This window comes from Lepisosteus platostomus, chromosome 10, assembly GCF_059453375.1.
Source record: "Lepisosteus platostomus isolate fLepPlt1 chromosome 10, fLepPlt1.hap1, whole genome shotgun sequence".
Lineage (NCBI taxonomy): Eukaryota > Metazoa > Chordata > Actinopteri > Semionotiformes > Lepisosteidae > Lepisosteus > Lepisosteus platostomus.
In genome coordinates, this window is record NC_142620.1 from 4,880,512 (window position 1) to 4,902,722 (window position 22,211).

The 22,211-nt window shown below is 38.5% G+C and overlaps 1 protein-coding gene across 4 annotated transcripts in view; it reads right to left on the reverse strand.

Annotated features, from left to right (window-relative positions):
• Positions 1-22,211, reverse strand: part of npas3 (neuronal PAS domain protein 3) — a 279,243-nt gene that overhangs the window by 44,665 nt on the left and 212,367 nt on the right. For all 4 annotated transcript variants that reach the window (XM_088647618.1, XM_088647621.1, XM_088647619.1 and 1 more), the window contains one exon: positions 9,409-9,583. In XM_088647618.1, the coding sequence (XP_088503744.1) occupies positions 9,409-9,583 (175 nt within the window). The remainder of the gene's footprint in view (positions 1-9,408; positions 9,584-22,211) is intronic.

Genomic DNA, 22,211 nt, shown 5'->3' on the forward strand with positions numbered 1-22,211 from the left:
TATAATCTTGCGGTGCCAGTATACCATTTCAGATCATTTATGTGGCCACTGAGTTGTCTGAATTCCGGATGAAAACAAATGTCGTGCAGGGTTTGGTCTGCAGTCAGGAAGCAGCATCAGCCTACCACACAGACAAACAGTGTGTTAGACATTTCAGATTCACTTTTTAATACAAACAGATCCCTGGCACATTTTTTTAGAACTTATAAGATTTTTAAAAACCCACAACGCTTAATTCTAAAAATTTCTGTATGTTCCACATACAGCATTTGGCTGATCAGGACCTACTGTCATGTGAGCAGAAAAGAGCCATAATGTGCTCAGCTTTAACAAGCATCCGCCATCTCTACATGCATAGGACTGCACAGAATAATATACAAACTGTAATGGGCTCGCTTGCTATTTAACTACATCCTACTGATCTCTGCTATGAAGAGGCATGAAGACAAATGAGCCAGAGAGCTAAAACACTGTCTCAGTTTCAGAAGGCCGGGTCAGGGTACGGGCTCAGAGCTCAATGAGGAATCCAGAAGCAGTGTGTCAAAGTAAATATATAAATACAAAAGGGCTTCTACAGAACAGCAGCTGCTCAGAGAGTTATTCAGCCTTAATCCATTGTCAACAGTCACAAGTACTGCATGAACTCTTTAAGCTTTAACAGTGCAAACAACAAAACATCTTATTGATGGTACCTGTTGAGGTTTTGAGTGTTACACTTTTCTGGGTTCTGCATGTTAACATTCCACAAAGCGCAGAGCTATTCAGTTGCAGTTCAGGCTGCTGGTGGGCGGCCTGTCTCCTGCCGTCCGTGTAAGACTCCCTCCTCACACGAGAACCCGCCTCTCCGAGAGCAGGCAGTATCCATCTTCTCCGCTGGTCTGCATTCACCGTGGGGCGTCACTCTGCTAAAGCCGCGGCCAGGACAGCGCGCAGCTGCCTGGGATCGCTACCTGTATAAACTGTGCAACAGAGCGCGCTCAAGTATGGAAAGAGCCGAGCATAAAAATGCATGAGAATCAGCGGCTCAGTGTCAGCAGACAGGGAGTCTGCAAGAAATGAACCTGTCCCATTTTATTATTTATTTCGCTTGGATTAAACCATGGAATGAAGCGAACTTGTTTCTTTTTTTTCTTTTTTTTTTTAGCGTGCTCTATAACCACTTGTGGATCTACCATAATGTCCAGGCAAGCGCTGTGGCAAACTATGGTCATATCAATTCACAGAATTAGTGGCTTATGTCCGGCCATACAACTGAAAATGTCTGCCAAAACAATCTGTTAATTGATTCACAACATGCTCCCCACCGCGACCCTGTATCAGATAAAGCAGTTCGAAAACGTACGGATCTAAGTGGTGTTTTGTATGACCATCAAGTGGCACAATTCCCAGTCTCCCAGAACTTCCCCAGAATCAAAGCTCCAGTACAGTACACTGTGTATAGGATGTGCCCATTTTTGAATGAGACAAACCAAGGTCCTGGCTACTTAGTTATTATAAGATCCCATAGCTGAAGGAAGTGAAGCTTGGTGTCCTGGGTAAATTCCACCCTGGGCTTGCGCAATCTGGCCTCCCTAGAGCTCCCCCATAATTGAGCTCCTGAAGCAGTTTCTTACAGTACTTCTGCACCTGATCTGCTGTGCAGTGGGGCAGCTGCATGCAACCCAGGTGGGGCTGCGCTTCACTGGTGGATGAAGTAAGTTCCCTCCTACAGAGCACTTTGGGACCCTTAGGGATATTTACAGTAAGTACAATAAAACACAAGGAATCACCATTGGCTGTACTCCTCATCTTTAAAGACCTGCAAAGTTACTCTGAACAAAAAAAACACAACAGAATGTAATTAATATCGGCACCGTTTTAAGACACTATTCCTTCTCCTAACCAAATGATTATTATTAGGATTTGACTAAACGAGAAGCGTTTTTAAAAACATACTGGAAGTGAACAGTCACTTATTGCTCAAAAGACGTGACTGAAATATCCAGTGTCCAAGCCACACCTAACTGTTTGGCACTCAAAAATCTTAAGGTGAGAGAAGCTCAAAAAAAAAAAAAAGAAAGAAAGAAAAAAACCACAGCATTTTCAGCTGTGATAAAAATTCAGAGATGATAATAATAACAGCGAGCTGCAAGATGAAGCAGCAGAGAAACAGGTCTGTACCCAGAGGACAAATGACACAATGATTTACCATGTGATTCCCTTCCCTAAAAAACACTCAGTCAGGTTTAACAGATAACTGCTCTTGGCTGAACCTTCCAATGGCTTAATGCCCCTCAAATTAGCATAAGTAGCTTACAGCAGATTAACCAGTTCGAGATATGGAATGCCACAGAGGAAACATTTTTTTATTTGTCATTCGGGCTTATTACAAGCAAACATATATGTGTTGCACAAATACTAAATTAATAAACCATGTTTACACCTTTACAGTGGCCACAAAATAAATCCTAACAAAGCTCCGTTTTTTAGATACATGTGATTCAATTTCTGCTCCTCAAATTGTATGTATTTCACAGCAATGTGTCAGATTATATGTGCGTCTCTCTTACTCAAGTCGTTCATTTGCCATGAACTACACTTGTACTTGGCACCTTGGTATTTTCTTTTCTCTAAATTTCCTGGGAATGCTTGGTTTGCCTTAATAGCATGCAAATGAGGAGAAATGGGGAGGATGTAATATTTAAATAACCCATGAGCATGGCCCACCAAAATTCTCCAGCTGTTTAATGTGAAATTCCTCCAAACTCTGTTCAGAGATACAGAGAACAGATCTTATCATATTTGACTGAACAGGTGAATGAAGCTGAAATAATGATGGATTCTGCCTGTTTTTTAATATCTTGATGGACATATGTCACCCACACTGATTTTTCAGACATATCTGCTGGGAGGCATTGGATCTATCTAATAATACTTTGATTAAATCAAATCAGGTTTTTATTGATAAAGCAAACAGTAAACAATAATTTGTTTTGCATTTTCAAGGTACTGTTCAAATTTTACACTGATGATGCCTCTAGTTTAAAGTAATAGCAGATTGATTTGTATGGTAAAGGGAACAAAATTAAGGTAAACAGAGCAAATATAAAGATGCAAGAGATCCCTTCTAATGAAGTGAAGCACATTTCTGTTAATGTTTGTAAATTAACAGCAAAATCTTTAAAAAAGCTCTTTTCAGTACAGTTTCCATTAACCTCAGAATACTTAAACAACTTCCACTTTGTGTAACTTCAAGATAATCAAGCTTTTCAGCTTGTTCTCTGGCGTTCAGCATCTGCAAACATCAGGGCCATGAAGACGTGCCTTTTAAATCCGAAACAGTAAACAGCTGAGGCCAGGCTTGAACTGCGGGGTCAGAGGTTAACCTGCTAGACGAAGCACTGCAGTGAAGTAACACCTTTGCCAAGGTCGCCCTTGCTCTTATGCTCCATTGCTGGTCTTTTTGATCAAACTGACAATTTTGCTCTCTAACGGAGGGCTCTCATTTACACGATTGAACCCTTGACATAATAACTGGATTAATTTGAACAGTGGGTCTCCTTTTGACAGTTGCATTTCCGAAGTAAAATAAAATCCTAAACTTCTGAGTAGAAAAACAAACAAACATTCTAATCAAGCAACTTGTTACTTAAGGCTTCAAAGAGGTAATTAAGATGATCTGAAATGAAAACCAGCAGGTGTGTGGGTCCCATGGACCTGATTAGGAATCCCTGAAATAGCTGATTACCAGTTCCAGAAGATGTTGGCCTACTCATTAACAGCTCTTGTGCAGTTCCAGGGTATCAGTATGAATCCATGTCTCACACACAAATGGCTATGAATGCAGGCTGGATCACGATGAAAGGATATTAAGAATTGATTTCTTCAGTTCATGTCTCATGTCTTGAACACCAATGTTTATGCTCATATTCATGGATGAATGCTGAAAGTCGTACAGGGGAACATCTCTCATCTTATCTTTGAGTATCTTGATGGGATGATTCTACTATGGTTAGGGTCTGAATTTAGTTGATCATGTCATATGTGATGACAGTAATGGGGTGTCTTTTTGGCAGATGTATGGCAGCTCCATCAACAGGTACACCCCACCATTCCTTCATGCATTTCAGTCTTCTTTCAAACTTTAAGCCCAGTTCAGTTAGATGCGTACATTTAGGCCATTGTCACTCGAGCAGTTGACCTCCAACCCAACAGAGAAAGGGGAAATTTGATTTTTATTTCCAATGCAAAGCTTCTAGGGAATACGCTTTCAGTGGAATCTCAAAACAGACATCTGCGATGTATTTAAATATCTCGTTGGACAAACTTTATGACTCTCTTCTAACATTAACAAATCTTAATCTCAGGGAGTCTTCAGCATTTAATTTATTTTTTGAGGCAACTAAAATAGATGTTATGCATCAAGTCTAAATTCCTTGGGGCTTTCAGAATTATAAGGAGCTTAAGAATGGAGGAGCTGACACTATATTTGCACCCTCCAAAATTTCTCCCTGGTAGCTAGCGTCTGCATGAGTGAAGATATTGAGCTAAACATGGCACCCTGTCCCTACCAGCCCAGGCAAAGAGCAGTCTACTCTTTGCAGCTGATCACGAACTAAAGTTTGGGGCGAGTGGAAAAGATCGGGATTTGCATATCAAATGCCACAAGCCGCTGAAGTCTGTTAAAAGCTAGAGAAGCAACAGGAAAAATCAAAGGTCTCACCTACTGGGATGCACTGGGTTATAGAACCCGAGGCAACCGACAGCAGTTGCTAATAGCTGGAGGTACTAAAATTTGTTCCATAGTTCTTTTAATGCCAAAAAAGATAAACTTACTTCTTCATTAACATTTATGGCACAATAATAATAACAACAGCAAGTACATTGAAGATATTGTGGGAATTTATGGAAAATAATAATGCTTAAACCTTGAGGGACAGAACCGCACATCAAATCGGAGCAACAACACAGTTTTACACGGATCTAAATTAATAATACGTGTGGTTGGAACTTCAAGCACTTTGTTTTTCACTGCTTGTTTGGGATTGCTTTTGTAAAAATTAAAATAACCCCGACCATTAAAAAACAACAAAGACATTTAAAAAATTAGGTTAATAACATTACACCTGACGTAAAATGCTATGACAGAAATCAAATTATACTGTACATTTTTATTTAGCAAATCACATGCACATTAACAAAGCTGTTCTGTTTTATGTACTAATTTCATGAGGGTTACATTCAAAGTTTAAATTCAATTTGAATAGCTGTATTGAAACTGCAGTATTAATGTAAAGAATTATGATGCCTAATTACACCTGCTGTAAAGATTTCACATGTTGAAATCTCGCTGTTAAATCCTATTAATGTTGATTTACAACTGTTATAATCATGGGACTGATGTAAAAGTTAAGATGAAATACAAGTAAATGAACTTGAATCAATTGACACATTTACAATTACAAAACATTCAACAAATGAATCTGCTTTTTAAAAATACAATAAAAGATGTATAAAATAATTTAAAAAATCATCCTTATTTAGCCTCCCTTTACCTCTGGATAATTCAAAATTAAATTTAAGTCATTTATAATATTGTTTAAACAGATTTCTCTGCTACTGGAAAATGTGCACAGTAAATTAAACATAAAGATTAAACTGATAAACTGTTTTAAAGTGAAACAGTTAAGCAGCAGATTATCAGATTTTACTAATATTTTAATTCTGCTATCACTGTAACCAGTAGCTCCTGTGGTAGTCATAGGAGGAGTGTTGGTATGCTCAGCCCTCAGTGGTCTCTGTCTGCACCAGGTAACAGAAGGTTTTAAATATATGTATAAACAGTGGGTACAGTACAGAAGAGCCACACTTCTGACTTCCCAGATTGATTAAAAACCCTTCAGCAACACCTCTAGTCTGATTATCTTGGCTTTTGGCACAATTATGTATAGAATTAGTAATAGCCAGGGGTGAAAACCTAACTACTCCTCAGGGTCTTATTGTGGAAAATTAGGCCCACTTAAAGAATTGCTCCATTTCAACAGGGATGTGATGCTCACACTTTAATAATGCTCTGAACTGGTCTTGTAGGTAACAGGCCCTGAGGCTCACAGCCAGTGGACTACACCCCTCCCTGCCTGAATCTTACCAGGATTCTGTGAGCGTGTCAGAGAGGAAAGAGAAAAAAGAAGGGGGATTGAGGGAGAGTGGCCGTGCGTGGAAAGATAAATTAGAGCAGAAAAAGACGATAATGGCATAATTGCCCTTAGTTAGTGTTAAAAAAACCACAAAAGGTGACCCCACTCTCATTTTCGGAAGCTTCACAAATACATAGTTGAAACACAGAGCCCCTCCAGACCATTCTCTTACCGAAGATGGGCCCTCAGCACAGTGTAGCCGTGTCTCCTAGCCGGTCTGTAGCTGCTACATGCTTGGACTGCTTGCTTATTTGTGGCCAACGAAAAGAGAATTGGATCACCTTTTGCAATTGCAATCTTCTTTACACACATGTGGCACAGCTGCGTTTGGATTCCAGGCATGCTCAATAAAAATGAGTGAATATAGACATAACTTTCATAAAAAAATGAAAATACAGAAAACAATATATATATATAATGTTATATATGACACAATAAGCATAACTTTAATGCTCAAACACACTGCAACAAGTTAAAAAATCTAAACAGATTTAACTTAAAGTCAGCTTAAAGTTAGGAATTCTATTAGTAAATTAACTGGAGAAAACTACTACTGTACATCGTATACACAATAAACCGACAGATGATTTTAAATAAATATGTCTTATAATGTAGGTAATTATATGCTTGAGCTCGCAGAGTCCTGAATCTGATTTATAAATTATCATTCGGTGGAATAGGAAGCCATCAGCTTTTTTGTTTAATGTTCAGAATGTGTTCAGTTTTTGTAAGGAAAGCTCTAAAATACACACAGTCAAAAATTATGTAAAATATAAAGAGTTTTAACATATATTCCTTTGTACTGTGAAGAAAAAAAATGTGTAATGGTAAATATTTATATGATCATATCAAGGTCTTGCCAAAGACAGGTGCTTATATACAGTATATTAGATGGAACATATTGCAAATAAAGTTCTCAGCCCAGACTGGGTGATGACCTGCTGACTGTGATTCAGCTGAAGTTTAACTACAATTTAAGAAAAAAAGTGTGCAGCAAAGCACAATGAAAACGTATTTATCCCTCTAACTGCACTGCATTCTCTTAGACCTACTGTACGTTCTTTGAGGCTTTCATTAAAAAAAAAGACTTCTTGCCCTAAAACTGCTCAGTGCCCTTTCCCTGATACTACAGCGGAACAATAATGAGTCCCTGTGTACACAAATAAATCTCAATGTCAGTCCCGCTCATTAAATTCTTCAACTTCTCATGAGGAAATTAACATTGGAAACCACTCCTGCCTGGGCCGTCACTCTACCACACACGAGTATGAAATATCTCCTCTAAAAAAGCACAAAAAGGACAAAACCACAAATGTGGAACTTCAATTAATTTAAAGCCCCAATCAGCAAAGAATAAATCCTTCGCAGATCTAATTACCAGAGCTCTCCGAAGACCCAGGCCGACCAGCCAATCTTCCTCATGTTTGAACAGCTTGATGAACTAAGGGACTGATGGATATCAAGTCATTTTGTTTAATTTATAAATGGATTTTCCCCTAATACTTAAATTATCATCAGTACAACACAATGAAAATGGGAACATTCTGAAGGCAAAGTCTATAACAGCCCTGAAAGGAATTCCAATGAGGAATGTCACCTCTTTTCATCTTCTCTCTATAATTTCTCTAATTAAATTCAGAGGATGGTAAGCCTATGTTACAGTACTGGGCTTTTCTTTTTCAGCCCGTTTCGGCCCCGTTTTTGACATTACTGAGAAGGCAGTTCAACCCCGTCCCATCACGCCCTGCCCTCCAGACGGCCAGAAACCCACACACCAAAGACCACTGGCTGCAGGCGACAAAAACTGAAACGCAGCCAGTTTTCCCAAATGAAGAAGATGCCCCCTCCTCATTTAGAAAGCGGTTCAAAGCCATTTTTAACCAATACAGTACATGTACCTGGAGGTTTTAAAAAATGTTCACAAACCATGATTTTCCTAAGATAATTAGTAGCTTCACTTACAAGTTCTTCACTGAGAGAGAAAATCCTTTTGGCCTGTCATTCTATCGTCACATCTAACTCCATATTTAACTTGTGATGATCTGAACATTTAAGTGCAATACTGAATATTTATGACATTGCAAACATAAAACACAAAAATAAACAATACTGATTAGGGGTACAGAGCATATAACCTAATATATAAAATGTCCATGATGAACTATAAAGTGATTGATAAATCAAAAACTGAATGCATTTATAACAGAGGCAATACACTGTACAGTTCCGATGTTATTGAGCAGCTAATTCAAGCAGGAGTACCAACTCACCAGAGAGGAGCAAATCTGAATTGAGACCACCACTCAGAGAAAAACAAAACTTTATTAACGGTTTCTGCATAGAAAATTAAAATAACTTTGTCTTACTGAAATATACTGGTCCCTATATTATATATATATAAAACGGGGCCCACAACTTGGTCTGTTTGAGCAAACGATAGTAATGGATCCAGCAAATAAAAACAGAGCATGTTCACAACCCATGCAACTTATGTCGTTCTAACACTGGAAAAACAGAGCAGGAACCACAAGCTCTTGAAAAATTTCTCTCATTTTCCAAAAAAAACCTCACTTCACAAGGCAGCACAGAGCATTTTAAAGTTCAGTAAAATCTTAACAGGAATCTAGTATGTCGTCTCACCAGAACTCAAAATGGAAAACAACAGCATGTCATCACAGAATTGGGATATTAATTTGGCTGCCTGGTTTCATACTTTCTCTTTGGGAATGTACTGAACAGGAATAACTACTGTAGATCTCACACCTCGGGAAGAAAGAACTTGCTTGTGATTTGCAATGATTAAGGGCAACATCACACATTTGACCAGACCCGATATTGTGCTATGCCACAAATATAACCAAAATCCATCAGGAGGAGAAACACGGATATGCCATGATAAGTTTATGTGTTTTTTTTCCCCGATTTTAAGAAATTTAAAGTAAAAGAAAAGTACCTAAATACCAGCAGGAGGATGATTGCTGTAAACACTGCATTTCAGACAAGGCTCCTAAGTCAAGGGATGAAACAGTGTGGTCTGCTTCCCGCTCAGGGAAACAAAGCATCTTGAGAAAGAAAGGATAGACAAAGCACGCACAAACAACTGTGACCGTCGACTGTGAATCTCCAACTCTCATCCTGGCATGATTATATTCTCCCCACACCAGCCACCAGAGCTCAATCATTTGGTAAACGTCCTGCCCGCCAACCTCCTCATTGTGATCGCAATTCCCACCTGGCTCCGGGGTCTCGGACTGCGAAGACGAAGATGCTGAGCTGGCGCCGTCCTCCGCCGTGCCCTGCGAGAGCAGGCCGCGTCCTGGGGGAAGCTTCATGCCCAGCTGCTCTGCCATCTCCACGTGGTCTCCCGGGTGGACGTAGTCGAACACGCTGCTGCCTGTCAACTCCACCTACAGGACACACAGTCAACGCTCTGCATTAGCATTCAGGTCCGCTTCCTAATTACAGGGAGGAGCGCGGGGACCGAATGACCTTCGCTCACTTCCCCCCCTTGCCTTCCCGGCCCCCTGCTTCCCTCTTCCAGAGGTCCCATCGGACAATAGCGATCAATTTGTGGCCGAGCGGATCCTTCCACTCTCCTTTGGACAAGACCTCTCCGTCTTATATCCGACAGGACACAGCTTTGTCCAACTTTGTCACTACACAATCCAAAAGACCTCTGAACAAGAGAAGAGACAGGACTCCAGGCCGCACACTTACAAATAGCGTTAATCAGGGTGACGTCTTCATTGTTTGTCAGGCCAAGATCTGGGCTTGGGATAACCGGCACAGGCTTGTGGAAATGAGGGATGACTGTCTATCCATCTTTCATGTACTTACTGTACATAAGAGGGAATCTGATGCTGCTCATGGAAGATGAGCGGAAGAAGAAGTGCAGAATCCAGCAATCAACAATTATCTGCTCTTGAATGTAAACTAACTGCTGCTTACAGCAAGATTTTCATTGTATTGTAATGTTTTGGCCTGCAATTGTCGACGCTCAGGTTCAGTCTTTGGGGACAGAGGGATTACAAGGAAATAATCCTTTTAATGTGAAATCCCCCTAAGCAATTGAGTCCCTCATAAATTACTACTCCGAGCTGAAACAATAATTAAGAAATTAAACAAAGCTAATAATATAGACAATTCACTGTACCTGCTTTATAGTATATTGCATATCTTACAAAGGCTTTTCTGAAAAAAGGAGCTATTTGAGGAGCTATTTTTATTCCAGGATCAACTTTTTATTTTAAATTTTTATTCCAGGATTTTATTCAAGTAATTCAACTTTGGATATAAAACATATATCAAATTATTTTCCTAAGTATTGTAATGACCATTTTTTGATTTAGATAGAACAGTAAATGTAGTGTAGATATTTGCAGTATATAGTGTTATATCTCCGAGGAGCAAGTAAGTTATTCAGTTTAAGGCTTTGAAAGACAAATGAAGGTCATTATGTTAAGTTAAGATAAATGGCACTTTTATGCATTAAAAGGAGAACATAAGCAACAAAAAAACTGCTAAACTGATGGCAAGAGACTTTTCTTTGGGATTGCTAGCAGAAAAGAAAAACAGGAACATCTTAATTTTTGATTGAATGAAACAGTTAAATATCTCTCGCAGATATTTATCCAAACACCAGCCATTTTTACAATTTGTGTAAGGAGGAGACAATGATTATTCTGACATTTAACTCGTGTGATGAAAGCTTCAACTTCAATGGGGAAAACATCAGAAACTTGAGCTCTTTCTTGCGCCCCAGAGCAGTTTAAGAAGTCACTAAATCATTAAAGTAGTTAATGTTATTATTTTTTTATAACAGATGTATTATAAAGCTTATGACAAGCCGCTTATTTGTGATAAAAGGAGATATGCTAAGACTAATCTTACTTCGACATCTGCAAAGAGAAAAAAAAATCACTTATTGCAAAGGAGAATCTGTCCATAGGAAGTTAAGTATTCCAGTAATTTAACAGCTTACAATTTAATGGCCCAGTAAGACTCAGCTGCCTTCCTAACTAGTGCCACTTGTCAAATAATTTGGCAAGACGTTACTGCTCTGTTTAAATGACGCTGAATTTTATTGGCAAATTCCTCCGCCTTCACTGCACAAAAAGAATAAAGAACATTATTTGATACTCTCAGTGTTATTCCATTCTTTTTGTGGTGTTGTTTAAGTACTAATGTATTAATCAAACTATGATCTGTCAACAAACTTCAAAAAGAAACACTACATAGCGCTGTATAATAAGTACCAGGATAATTTTCAAAAGCTCGTCATTCATGTATTGAGAACTCCTAAAATGGTATCTTTCCTTTTCCTTTCCAGTTTTATGCAGGAAAAAATGGCACTCTAATTTCTAAAGGCTCACTCTTTTTCGTCTCAAGACTTCTCAAGACAGAATGGAGAATGGAGAGGTCTCTTGAGCAGGGCAGGATGGAGGTGGGAGCACAGATTCCTGTGTGAGAATGGGGCTTTCTTAACAGGCAGATTAGGGACAGCTGAATCCACACAAATACAAAGGTAAGAGAGAAGCTCTTTCTTTTTTCCAAAAAATGAGATCATGTTACATCAGTGTCTTTAACCTCAAGAGCAGCATCGAACGGCGGATTACTGGGAAGGAAAAAACGGTGATTCAAATTTATAATTGGATTAAGCTCAAATAATGAAAAGAGAACCTCAGTGTGAATTTGCCATTTCTGTGAATACATTACACAAAGTGGTTTAAAATCTATTTCAAAATGGAGATGAAATAGTAAAGCTATCTCCTTTTCACAGCCTGCACCGGCAATCCTATTGTGTACATTATAATTCATGAACACGGTAGATGACTGTTTTAACAGTATTAAAATGAGCTGACTTTTCAACACAAGTGTCTTGACAATACGTTTTCTTTTCCCCTCTAATCTCTGAAATGCCGAAATATAGACAATGTGCCGGAAAAATAATATGGATTGTAATATTCATTGTATAGCAGTGGTTGTGGTAAGTGGCAATTTTGGACATTACAAGAGACACAAGGATTATTCTCTGTGATTGCATAAAGGACACTTGGATTTCTACAGAGGATTTTGCATTGTAAATGAGATTCATCAGCCTGAGCAGGGCAGGGTTAGAGCCCTCAGCAACATGCTTATTTTGTAGAAGGTCACTCAATAATAACTTCCTCTGCCCTCCATGCTTATTAAGACTGACTGGCATATATTAATGAAAACACCTGATTCTCCAACCATAAAAGCCAGACAGAGACTTTATTTTAATATTAAGGAAGGAACCCTTAATTAGCAGGGTTTCAAAAATGTCAGCTCGTTCTATTAGCTGTTCTGGTCCATCAAAGCCATAATCCCTACTGTCAAATTTCATCATATGATGGACAGTTTGCCGACTGTCTTTTCCTTTTTTTTTTCCTAATGGATCAGACTGACTGAAGCTTTGTGATTTCACTATCTGTGTTTAGCATCTCGACCAAACAAAATGCCATTTTTAACCATTATGACTCCACATAAAAACCTGAGTTTGAATGTTGGGGTGGGGTGTTAACTGTCACTCCCCTCTGTAATCATAGGCGCATTGTATATTATGCTCAACGTATATTATATCGGTGGCCTTGTATTCTGCAACACAACTATTGACTGGAAACAAACAAATGGACTGAAAATGGACTGACATTTGTATTAATCTGGCATCTCACAGTAGTCACACATGTCTTTCAAAGAGATTTTAAAGACACAGCCTAGAATTTATTTAAAATAAGGTGGTGTACAGTCTGCCATTTTAAAAACAATGACAGTTGGTTGCTTCCCAAGGGACTTTTTACTTCCTTTTCAGATTTTATTCTTTACAATTATTACACTTAATGATTCCTAACTAGAAATACTATATCTGTTTTGGTGAACCAACAATGCATTGTACACAAGCAGTGGTCACTCTAAAAACTGGAGAACAAAAAGAAAGTATAAGAAAAAAGGTACATAACAAGTGAAACATTTCTACAATGTTTTTCTATAAGCAGCTATATATTTAAGTACTTACAGCAGCAGATGACAAAACTACATTTGTACAAAAAATTCATAGTTCGATAAAGCATGCTAAAAATCATACACCTTTATTTCCAACAAAATTATACATCATCTACATATCCGAAAGAAGAAAGGGGAAAAAAAAACAATGAGCAATCATGTTCCTTAATGACAGCGTTTGTCCAAAGTCTCATTGAACTGATCTGTGCAAATAAAATCAGCATTAAATTCATTCCACATGTTATAACGTTAAAATATTGGAGCCTCTTTATAATATACTAATCAAATAAATTGATGTTGGCTCTAGGGTTCAGCATTAATTAATTATTGCATTTAACATTAGCTAAATGGAAAATCATAAGTTTGATAGCATATAATTACTCTTACATTAATGATTCTTATTACACAGCGCTCAATTGATAACACTTGGCATAAAGTATTTCCATAAAACCTAAAGACTTTTTTTAACTGTTATTTTCCCCTCCTGTAAATTGTCATTCATATTATAGGGCACAAGCTACCTTCAGAAATGCCATGGTAATGAATTGGTCATTAAGTGAAGTTTCTACAGAAAAACGGCCTTGTAAACCCCTTTTAGTTACCTGATGTAATTAACCAGTACAGACCCTTGCCATGTAATTACAGACTTACTCCACCAGTGCCTGTCAAGGAAGAGTGGGAACAAGAAAGCACTGTTAATGACCAGTAATGCCATGTAAACTACATTGGTGTGCATGACCTGTTATCTTAAAGAGCGGCACTTTCTAAATAAACCTGGGCAATTCAGGCAAATCTAAACTCTTATGGAAACCCTTCGCATTATATAGCGCAGATTGACCGGTATCGGTCTTGAGCTTTATTTTCAACATCTAATCACAAGGCTCCAGCCTATAACCTTTCCCGCACAGCTTGCTCTCCCGGTTATCTGTTGCTTCAAAAACAAATGGCACAGCGGAAAAAAAAAGAAAAAACTCACACAACAACAGCCACTGGCTTTAAGGTAGCCTGTAATTAAAAGCAATTTCTGCTGTCTTCTCAGTGAAGCCACCCAGGGGACACTCTCGCTACCTGCCTGACCTTCACCAATACAAGTCCCTGGCTGGGTCACTGACCCCTGAACGGAATTCAGAACTAATCTCACTCGCAAAAAGGAGAAACAGAATTCATGCAAATCATATTAATTCCAACATTTCCCCTGTGAGCTGGGTATAAACTACAGCCTAATTAAATATTTTTTAACGATGTGAGTAATTTTTGCCAAGGGGCGGATTCAGGGGAAAATTTAATATGAGATCACAAAAGCTGTTCCCAGCGTTGATTCTGTAAATTAATGACTATCTGCCTTATGATAAAAGCGTGCTGCCAAGAATGAAAATGAAGTCTGCAAAGCTTACTCCATTTGTCTAATAACCAAATGCATTCAGCCCACAAAAACTAAAAGGATTTGGAAAGTTTCCATTGTGTATTATGCTCCTGCCTACGTGATGTAGCTGGGCCACTGACAGATGACATTGACGACAAACCATGGGGACTTGCTATCATATTTGTCAGCGTATATGGGGCTCTAATTTCACAATTCAAGTAGATTCTTTCAATATACAGTAAGCTGTTTTCTTTCTTCTTTCCTTTTTATGGCTGTTGGTAAAACCCCTTCTCCATTCCATGCTCTGGCACAGCCCTATACATCACAACTGAACTATTAACTGCAAGAAGCTTCTCAAGTCCACTCAAGTGTTACAGAGCTCAGATTACTGTAACCTTTCACTTGGCAGTGACAGCAGGACAAGATTTAGTTGAGGACCAGTCAGTCATTTCAATACCACATTGTGCTAGTGTTATACAGGGTATTAATCTGGATTTCAAACAGAAACATTACCTTTAAGGACAAAATAACTGAATTTTAGTAATTGTACTATGTACATACAATTATTTAACACTTTCATCCCACTGCAAGGATCCCAATTCTTATGTACTGTACACTTCACTGTGTGTTTTAAATTACTAACAGCAAATCACTTGAAAAGTATTAAATAGCAATGAAAGTCAGCTCACAATGAAACAGGAACACTTTATTTCACTGTTTTGTAAATTCTTTTTTTAAATATAATTATTGATTTCTAATACAAGATTAAATAGCAGGACATACCAAACAATGTTAATCTTACATTATATCTCCAAAATGATTCGGAAAAATCGCTTCATAATATCCTTGGTTTTGCCTTGAGTGTACGATTGTTATTATGGATGTCCTTTATGCATGAAAGTGCCTGCAGTATGTGAATTGGAAAAAAAATAATATCACAATATGAACCTTTTTCCTGAGCAACAGGATCATGTTTGCACTTCCAGTAACCTAGAGTTTTAAATTTAAACAGGGGTTTGGCATTACAAAAAGAATAAAAATGAAAAAGAAAATCAATCAACAAACCACTTCAGAACTATTTTATCTTAATTTTCATATTTGCCATTTCTGTATCGAAGTGAAAACGTAATAAAGCTTTGTTAAAAATCACCCTTGACAGAAGCAATCACATGCAAGAGAGATGATGAGACATGAGACAAGCGGCTGAAACTTCAACCGTTTCTCGGCAATTTGCATTTCTATATGAGGGGAAAAAATCCATAAATTCTTAAACAAAATGGAACCACTTTACAAGAAACACACTGAGAACGGAGAGGAAAAACTTTAACAATTAACTTCGAAGGACAAAAAGGGTAAAAATTCTCCCTGTGCTCTTTTTCTCTCTCTTGCCTGATTTTATCGAGCTCTCAAAGCCCTCTTAGATCATCTTAATCCACTGTGGCAAAGTAGCTGAATATGAGATTCAGATTGTCTCAGAAAATTCTGTGCTACCAATCAGCTTTCTGACACCGCTTTTCTCTTCAACCTTCAGAACCGGTGACAGTAAAGACCAAAAGCCAACTCACAAAGGAGCAGGAAAATGGCAAACTTTGAGCGTTCGCTGCTTAACCCACTGAACAAAGATACCACTTGACACATCTGAGCAACTTCAAGTCCAAATATTTTATCAATCAAAAATGCTTCAGCCATTTCCTTCTCTACGTATCTTTTTTTTTATCCTTTTTTTTTCCAGGAAGAGATGCAATTCACAAATATAAGCCCCTTTTTGAAATGCAATTCACAAATATAAGGTCCCCCTCCAGCCCTTTTTGAAAAATGCAGTGACACCTGGGTGACTGCAGGTTTGGGCAGTTGCTGCTGGTATCACTCCTGCCTTGTGTTTAGGTGCTACAGTACATGAATTATTTCACATCACTATTTTTTACTCATGCGCCGCAAATTCAGTCCATTATTTCAACAGGAGGTCCTAATAGTTTGACCAGCAAGTGTACCATTTTACTTTCCTTATTCGCCTCATGTTTGTATAATGAAATAGTTTGCACTAAAACCCATAAATACTGTCACACTGCATCTAAATCAAGTACAGAAAGAACTCTTGCCTAAAAGCTCTGTTGGCCTCCAACACAATATCCTTGCTAAATAAACAGTTTTTACACATCTTTCTAACTACGAGTGCCTCCTGAATGAGGGAGACAGGGACCCGTTATTAGAATGGAGGTTTTACTGATAAAAGGGTCTAAAAATGGTTTGGGAATTGGAATTGTCTCATGGTTCTGGTAGCAAATCCCACATTCCTTCCCAGCAGGAATGAGGGAAGATCAAATGACTGACTCACAAACCCCACAGGAAACCAGCCACTGGGCCATTTTGGCTATTACACTTATTACCGGCTCTTTACAGAAGGCTTTCCTGCAGACCGCGAGTTATCTTAAAAATGGAAATCAGGCCAGGGCAGAAATCTGTAAAAGCAATAACCCCTGTTCCCCTTGGTCACATACGGCTGATTTTCCATCGAGTGGAGGAGGGCACGGAGGAGTGTGCGCCGCTGGGCTCGGACGGTTGTGTGCAAAACCCTGGTCATTTCGGATTGCTCCCTAGCATTACCGTTGTGATCCCTCATTCTTTCAGCCATCCCCTGAAAGGATTCGCCTACAAACAATCCCAAATTGCAAAAGTAACGATTAGCCCTGTAAGAAAGATTAAACATGCCTTTACCATTGCTCTCTCCTTGCTCTCGCCTGCAGACTGCATTCTTCTTTGTCTGCTTATTGAAATCACTTATCTATTGGCACTCAGTGAATCTGAATAACGCTCACTGCTAGAACATGCGTGGCTTAAAACAAATCAATAAACTCTCATTTTCTCTTAACAGTTTAATATTAATCTGGGGGATGGTAGGGAATGGTAAATATGCCATTACTGTCCCCGCGCCTCGGCTGGTGGTTGGTATCTAAGCGGTGGCGATATGTGAGAGAGTAAATGAAGACGGGACACAGCAGGAGATCAGAGATGATCTGTTAATGAAACTTCAGTGCTGCCCCCTGTTTTGATGAGTTCCCATGGTGATCAAATAGAATTAGAAATAGGCTTTTGTAGTTGTGGTCAATTTTCTCCCTATCGACATGATAAAACCAGACATGACACAATCACATACTATAAATCTCTGTCTCTTCCCTGCTGCTGGGAATCAATGAATTATTGAACATAAAATCAAAAAAAATAAATAAAAAACCCCAACAAATAAGAAACTTTTTTTTTTAATAACCCGATGTCTACAGTACGAATAGTTGTCAGAATTAACTGCTTCTATTGAGTGCGTAGAATGCTGTTCATTACGTTCTCTCTCTCAGTGCAAACAGAATGTGAAATAGAAAATGTGATTATTATATACCTATGCCTTCATGAACTGGGACCTCCACATCATCTGCTCTTTTTCAACTAATTTCACTTATACTGCAGATAGAGCAACGGTCCAAATATCATTTCTTTTTCCAGCCCTCAGGATTTTTTAAAGCAATCAAAGGTGTTCGTCTCCCTCTTATAAAAAAAAAAACCTCCCACTTTTGAACTTGGCACGGCTTTGTCTCCAATGCGCCGTGGTGCAAGCTTGCAGGACGACGGCACTGAAGGAGAGCCACTGTGGTCTACAGGCTCTGCGCCTGCGAAGCGAAATGAGAGAACTACAGTATAAAGAATGCGCTGGACTCCTAGGGAAGACTGGTGAGAGGCCAAGGAGTAAAACATTAAAGACACAAATTAAACAAGCCCTCTGTGATGTTACCAATAGGGAGGATAAAGCTTATTAGGACATGACTATGCCTTCCTTTTTAAATGTTTCTCTTCTTCCCAGAGTAACGATCAGAAAAACCTCATCAGGAGAGTGAGGAGTTTGAAAAGTGGGCTCCACTGTGGAAGCCACTGAGGACTGTAGTGGGCACAGCCACCCACACACTGGAGTTCCCTTCTTCATGTGGTCAGGACTGAGGAGGTGCACTCGAGTGCCAAGACACAGGCAAGACCATTTTCAGAGGCGCAAACAACTACAATTAAGGGCCATAAACAGGACATATTTGCAAACCAGAATCGTGCACTAAAATGTGTTTTTGTGCACAGATGCGCTGTAATTATGGCTACATTCAAGGTTTCGTTCAAAATTGTTTTCTTCTTTCAAACGAGCCCTCGTATAACCTTATGTCCTTTTTCAATTTGCCTTTTTTAAAAACCGTAGCTGCCAAATAAAATTTCCATCATTATGCACACAAATTTATGCAGCAGAGTTTAAAACGACTAACTTTCTTTTAATTTAAAATGTAAATCTACTGGCAAGAGCTACGGTCCTTTTATTTCAATGAATCTCTTTTTAAAGTAACCTTGATAATTAGGCAAGAAGCACCACATTCTACAATTCATGCATCATTTTACAGACCGATAACATATTGTTTTATGTAAACTAAAAACAGATTTGTGAAACTTTAAACTTTAGTAGATTATAAATTATTCATAAATACATTTATGGAGATATTGAGAAGCTGCAAGGTCACTGCAGTTACCTGCAGTAAAGCGAAACGAAATGGGAATAGCTAGAAATGACTCATTTTGTCACGTCCTTCAATATCAAATATAAAATTAGTGTGTAAGAAGTGAAGAGGCAGAAAATTATATAATCATTAATACAGCACTGCTATCCTTTCGACAGTGATGTTCTAGCTCTGGGTTGCTGTGTGTAGTTTGGCTACTCCATCTTGCTATTTTGCCTGCTTAGCACTGCAAATATTAGAGGGAAAAAACACAGCCCCAGTATGGTTACAGCAGGCTTCTGATTTCCTTGAAAACTGTATCAATCTTGCTTCATAATCATCGTTCCCACAGTGCAAGCTGCCTCTTTGAACACTGAACTACGTAACCAACCAGAATTACGGACAGGTATTCCAACACACACACACACTCTCCCCCTCTAAACCATTAATGTTAAGTCAAGTTCCAGGCCATATCATTACTGTGAAAATAGTTCTGCAGTCATGGCTGTCAGATGAAATACTAACAATCTACACATCTACCATATCCATTACCAGTGCAAAGAATTGCTTTCAAATACCCCTTCTAGTTTTGAAAAGTGCCTTCACTTTTCTTATGTCACTGTGCAAATGCTGCCTAGTTTACAGTGAAATGTCACAGCAGGCCATCTGTACAACATTTCCTTCTTGTAAAAAGGAAAAAAAAACACCTTATTTTGATATTCATTTCTCTTTCTTTTGATACTGAAGCAAATGCATTTTAAATATGTGTTTGAAACACAGGGGTTACAGCAAAGTGCATTATCAAACAGGCATTTCAATCTAAAATGAATGTGAAGTTGCCAGCCGGCACAGGACTCAAGGAGATACAGTATGTAGTACAACTTGCACTGGTAGGATGAGAAAACACTTTGTCTTATTACTTGGACACAAAGACAAATTGTAATACATAAAGTATTTAACAAACTTAAAGAATGAGACCTTGTACTGGCCTCCGCCTTCATTTCACTGGGTAGAACTGAAATATACTGGGTAGGAACTAAAATTCTAGTTTTCAGCACTGATTTTCACTGTACATACCTGCCTTTAAACCATAATTAATTACATTTAAGTGATCTCTGCATCCTAATTAAGAGAGAAGTATTCAGTTATGCCTGGGTTTTGGATGCTCTGTAAATCATTCCAATTTCAAACGTTTCACTTTTGATCTGGAAACAGCCTGCACTGCTACTTTATGCCCAGGTACAGTACTATTTTCAGCAGATCTCTTTTTCAGCTAATGGCAAAAATAACAAAAGCACAACAATATAACAATAACTAAACTGAAGGCTCAGAGACAGAAAAATAAATTCCAGATTTTATGGCTTTCATTAACAAATATCAAAATTAATCTGGCATGGGGTCACACAATCACATAAAAGGCAAAAGGTGGACATTGTACTTATCAGGTCCTGCTCAGCTCAGTGCCCCTTTTACTATATTTTCAGAAATAAAAAAAAACATCTAGAACGCCAAGCACCACATGAGTAAAATAAATATTTATGAAATCAAAAGAACTTGGAGGTGTACTGTAAACATTCAATACAAGGTCCCAACCATCCATACACATATGTAAATCTCACCTGGGATTGCTATAGGGATTTTAGCTCAGTTCTTGGTCTTTCACTAGTCCATCTCACAGCAATCACAAAGAAGTGGAATAAATGAAAAAGAGCAGCAGGAAAAATCCAAATTTGACAGCACTTGCGAGACAGTGTGTGCATTTTAACCAGGTGACAAAGAAGGAAGTTCAGTACATCCATAGACCTGTCCTGAAGGTTGCCAGAGTGCAGTGTAATTGTACAGTGAGGCAAGAGGCCAGGGAGCACAGTATGAGTGCAGAAATCTGCTGATGGACAGAGCAGAGAGCAAGGCAGAGCAAGAAGGCACCTGACAAAGATGACTTTCCTAAAACTGCTGTTTGGATACTAGACAATCCACACCACACTGCAGTTTTCCTTTCTAAAGAAATGTTAGTCCAATCTTACATTACTAGGTTTTATGTACAAATCCTGTGGATTGTAACTGTACCCTAGATTATTGACACAGTGAGTGGACACCACTGAGCTTGGGGTATGTGTTATAATATGTGCTCTCAGTCAACGACTGAGCACAAATGGGCCATGAATTCATTATTTACATTACTGCCCTAACTGTGAAGGACCAGTGGCTTGGAAAATCTCTCACAAATGTAGCGCTCTTGATCACAGAATCCAGTATCTCTTCACAGTTTCATTTTAAAAACGTTTGTGGCATCTGAGAGACAGCTTTTTAAAAGTAAAAGATCATGCTTTTCTCCGTGGTATAGGACTGAATCTCATCTTTGTGTGAGAACAGAAACCCACAGCACTCACTTGGAATCTTGAGTTGACATCCTTTAAACAGGCAATCCTGTGAACCCAATAACCCATTAATCAATAAATGTAATTAGTCAGAACAGCACTGAGATAAGTGATATCCTAATCTATTTGGTTACACTCCAGGAGTTGGTATAGAGGAACCCTGCTGATTTTTAACACTTATTAACAAACCTTGAATACAAAATTAGTTAGCAAAGATTTATATTACTTTATACTTCTTAAGACTGCTATTATTTCTATTATTTACATGACAGTTACAGTCTCGAGCGAGCCGATTATTTTCCCTAAATATTCTGTCCCAGAAGTACCTCATTAAATTTGTTTGGATGGAGTGGACTTCCATGATTTATGTTCTCCAATCATCCAGCGCTAAAGAATTCTCCAAGAAAAGATTACTACTTGTAATGAAGACCAAAATATTGAACTAACACTACACAGTGAATGCCACAGGCTACATGCGTCTTCGACCCCTGCTAATTTAAAATGTAGACAATAGTCTAAATTATAAAGTCCAGACAGGTCAATGAAATGGCTTGTCTACAAAAACCCCCAAAGGCCCAGAAGTGACCACTAAATTTCTGTTAAACAATACTCCCATTGCAAGGTGTTCCTGATATTAACCCCTATTTTGTAACCTTAATTTTGTGATTTTTATCGCCCCCCGGTGAGCTTGTAGAAAAGACATTCAATGCCAGCAACTATTGCTGCATGCTGTATTGTTGTGCATTTGATGAATAAA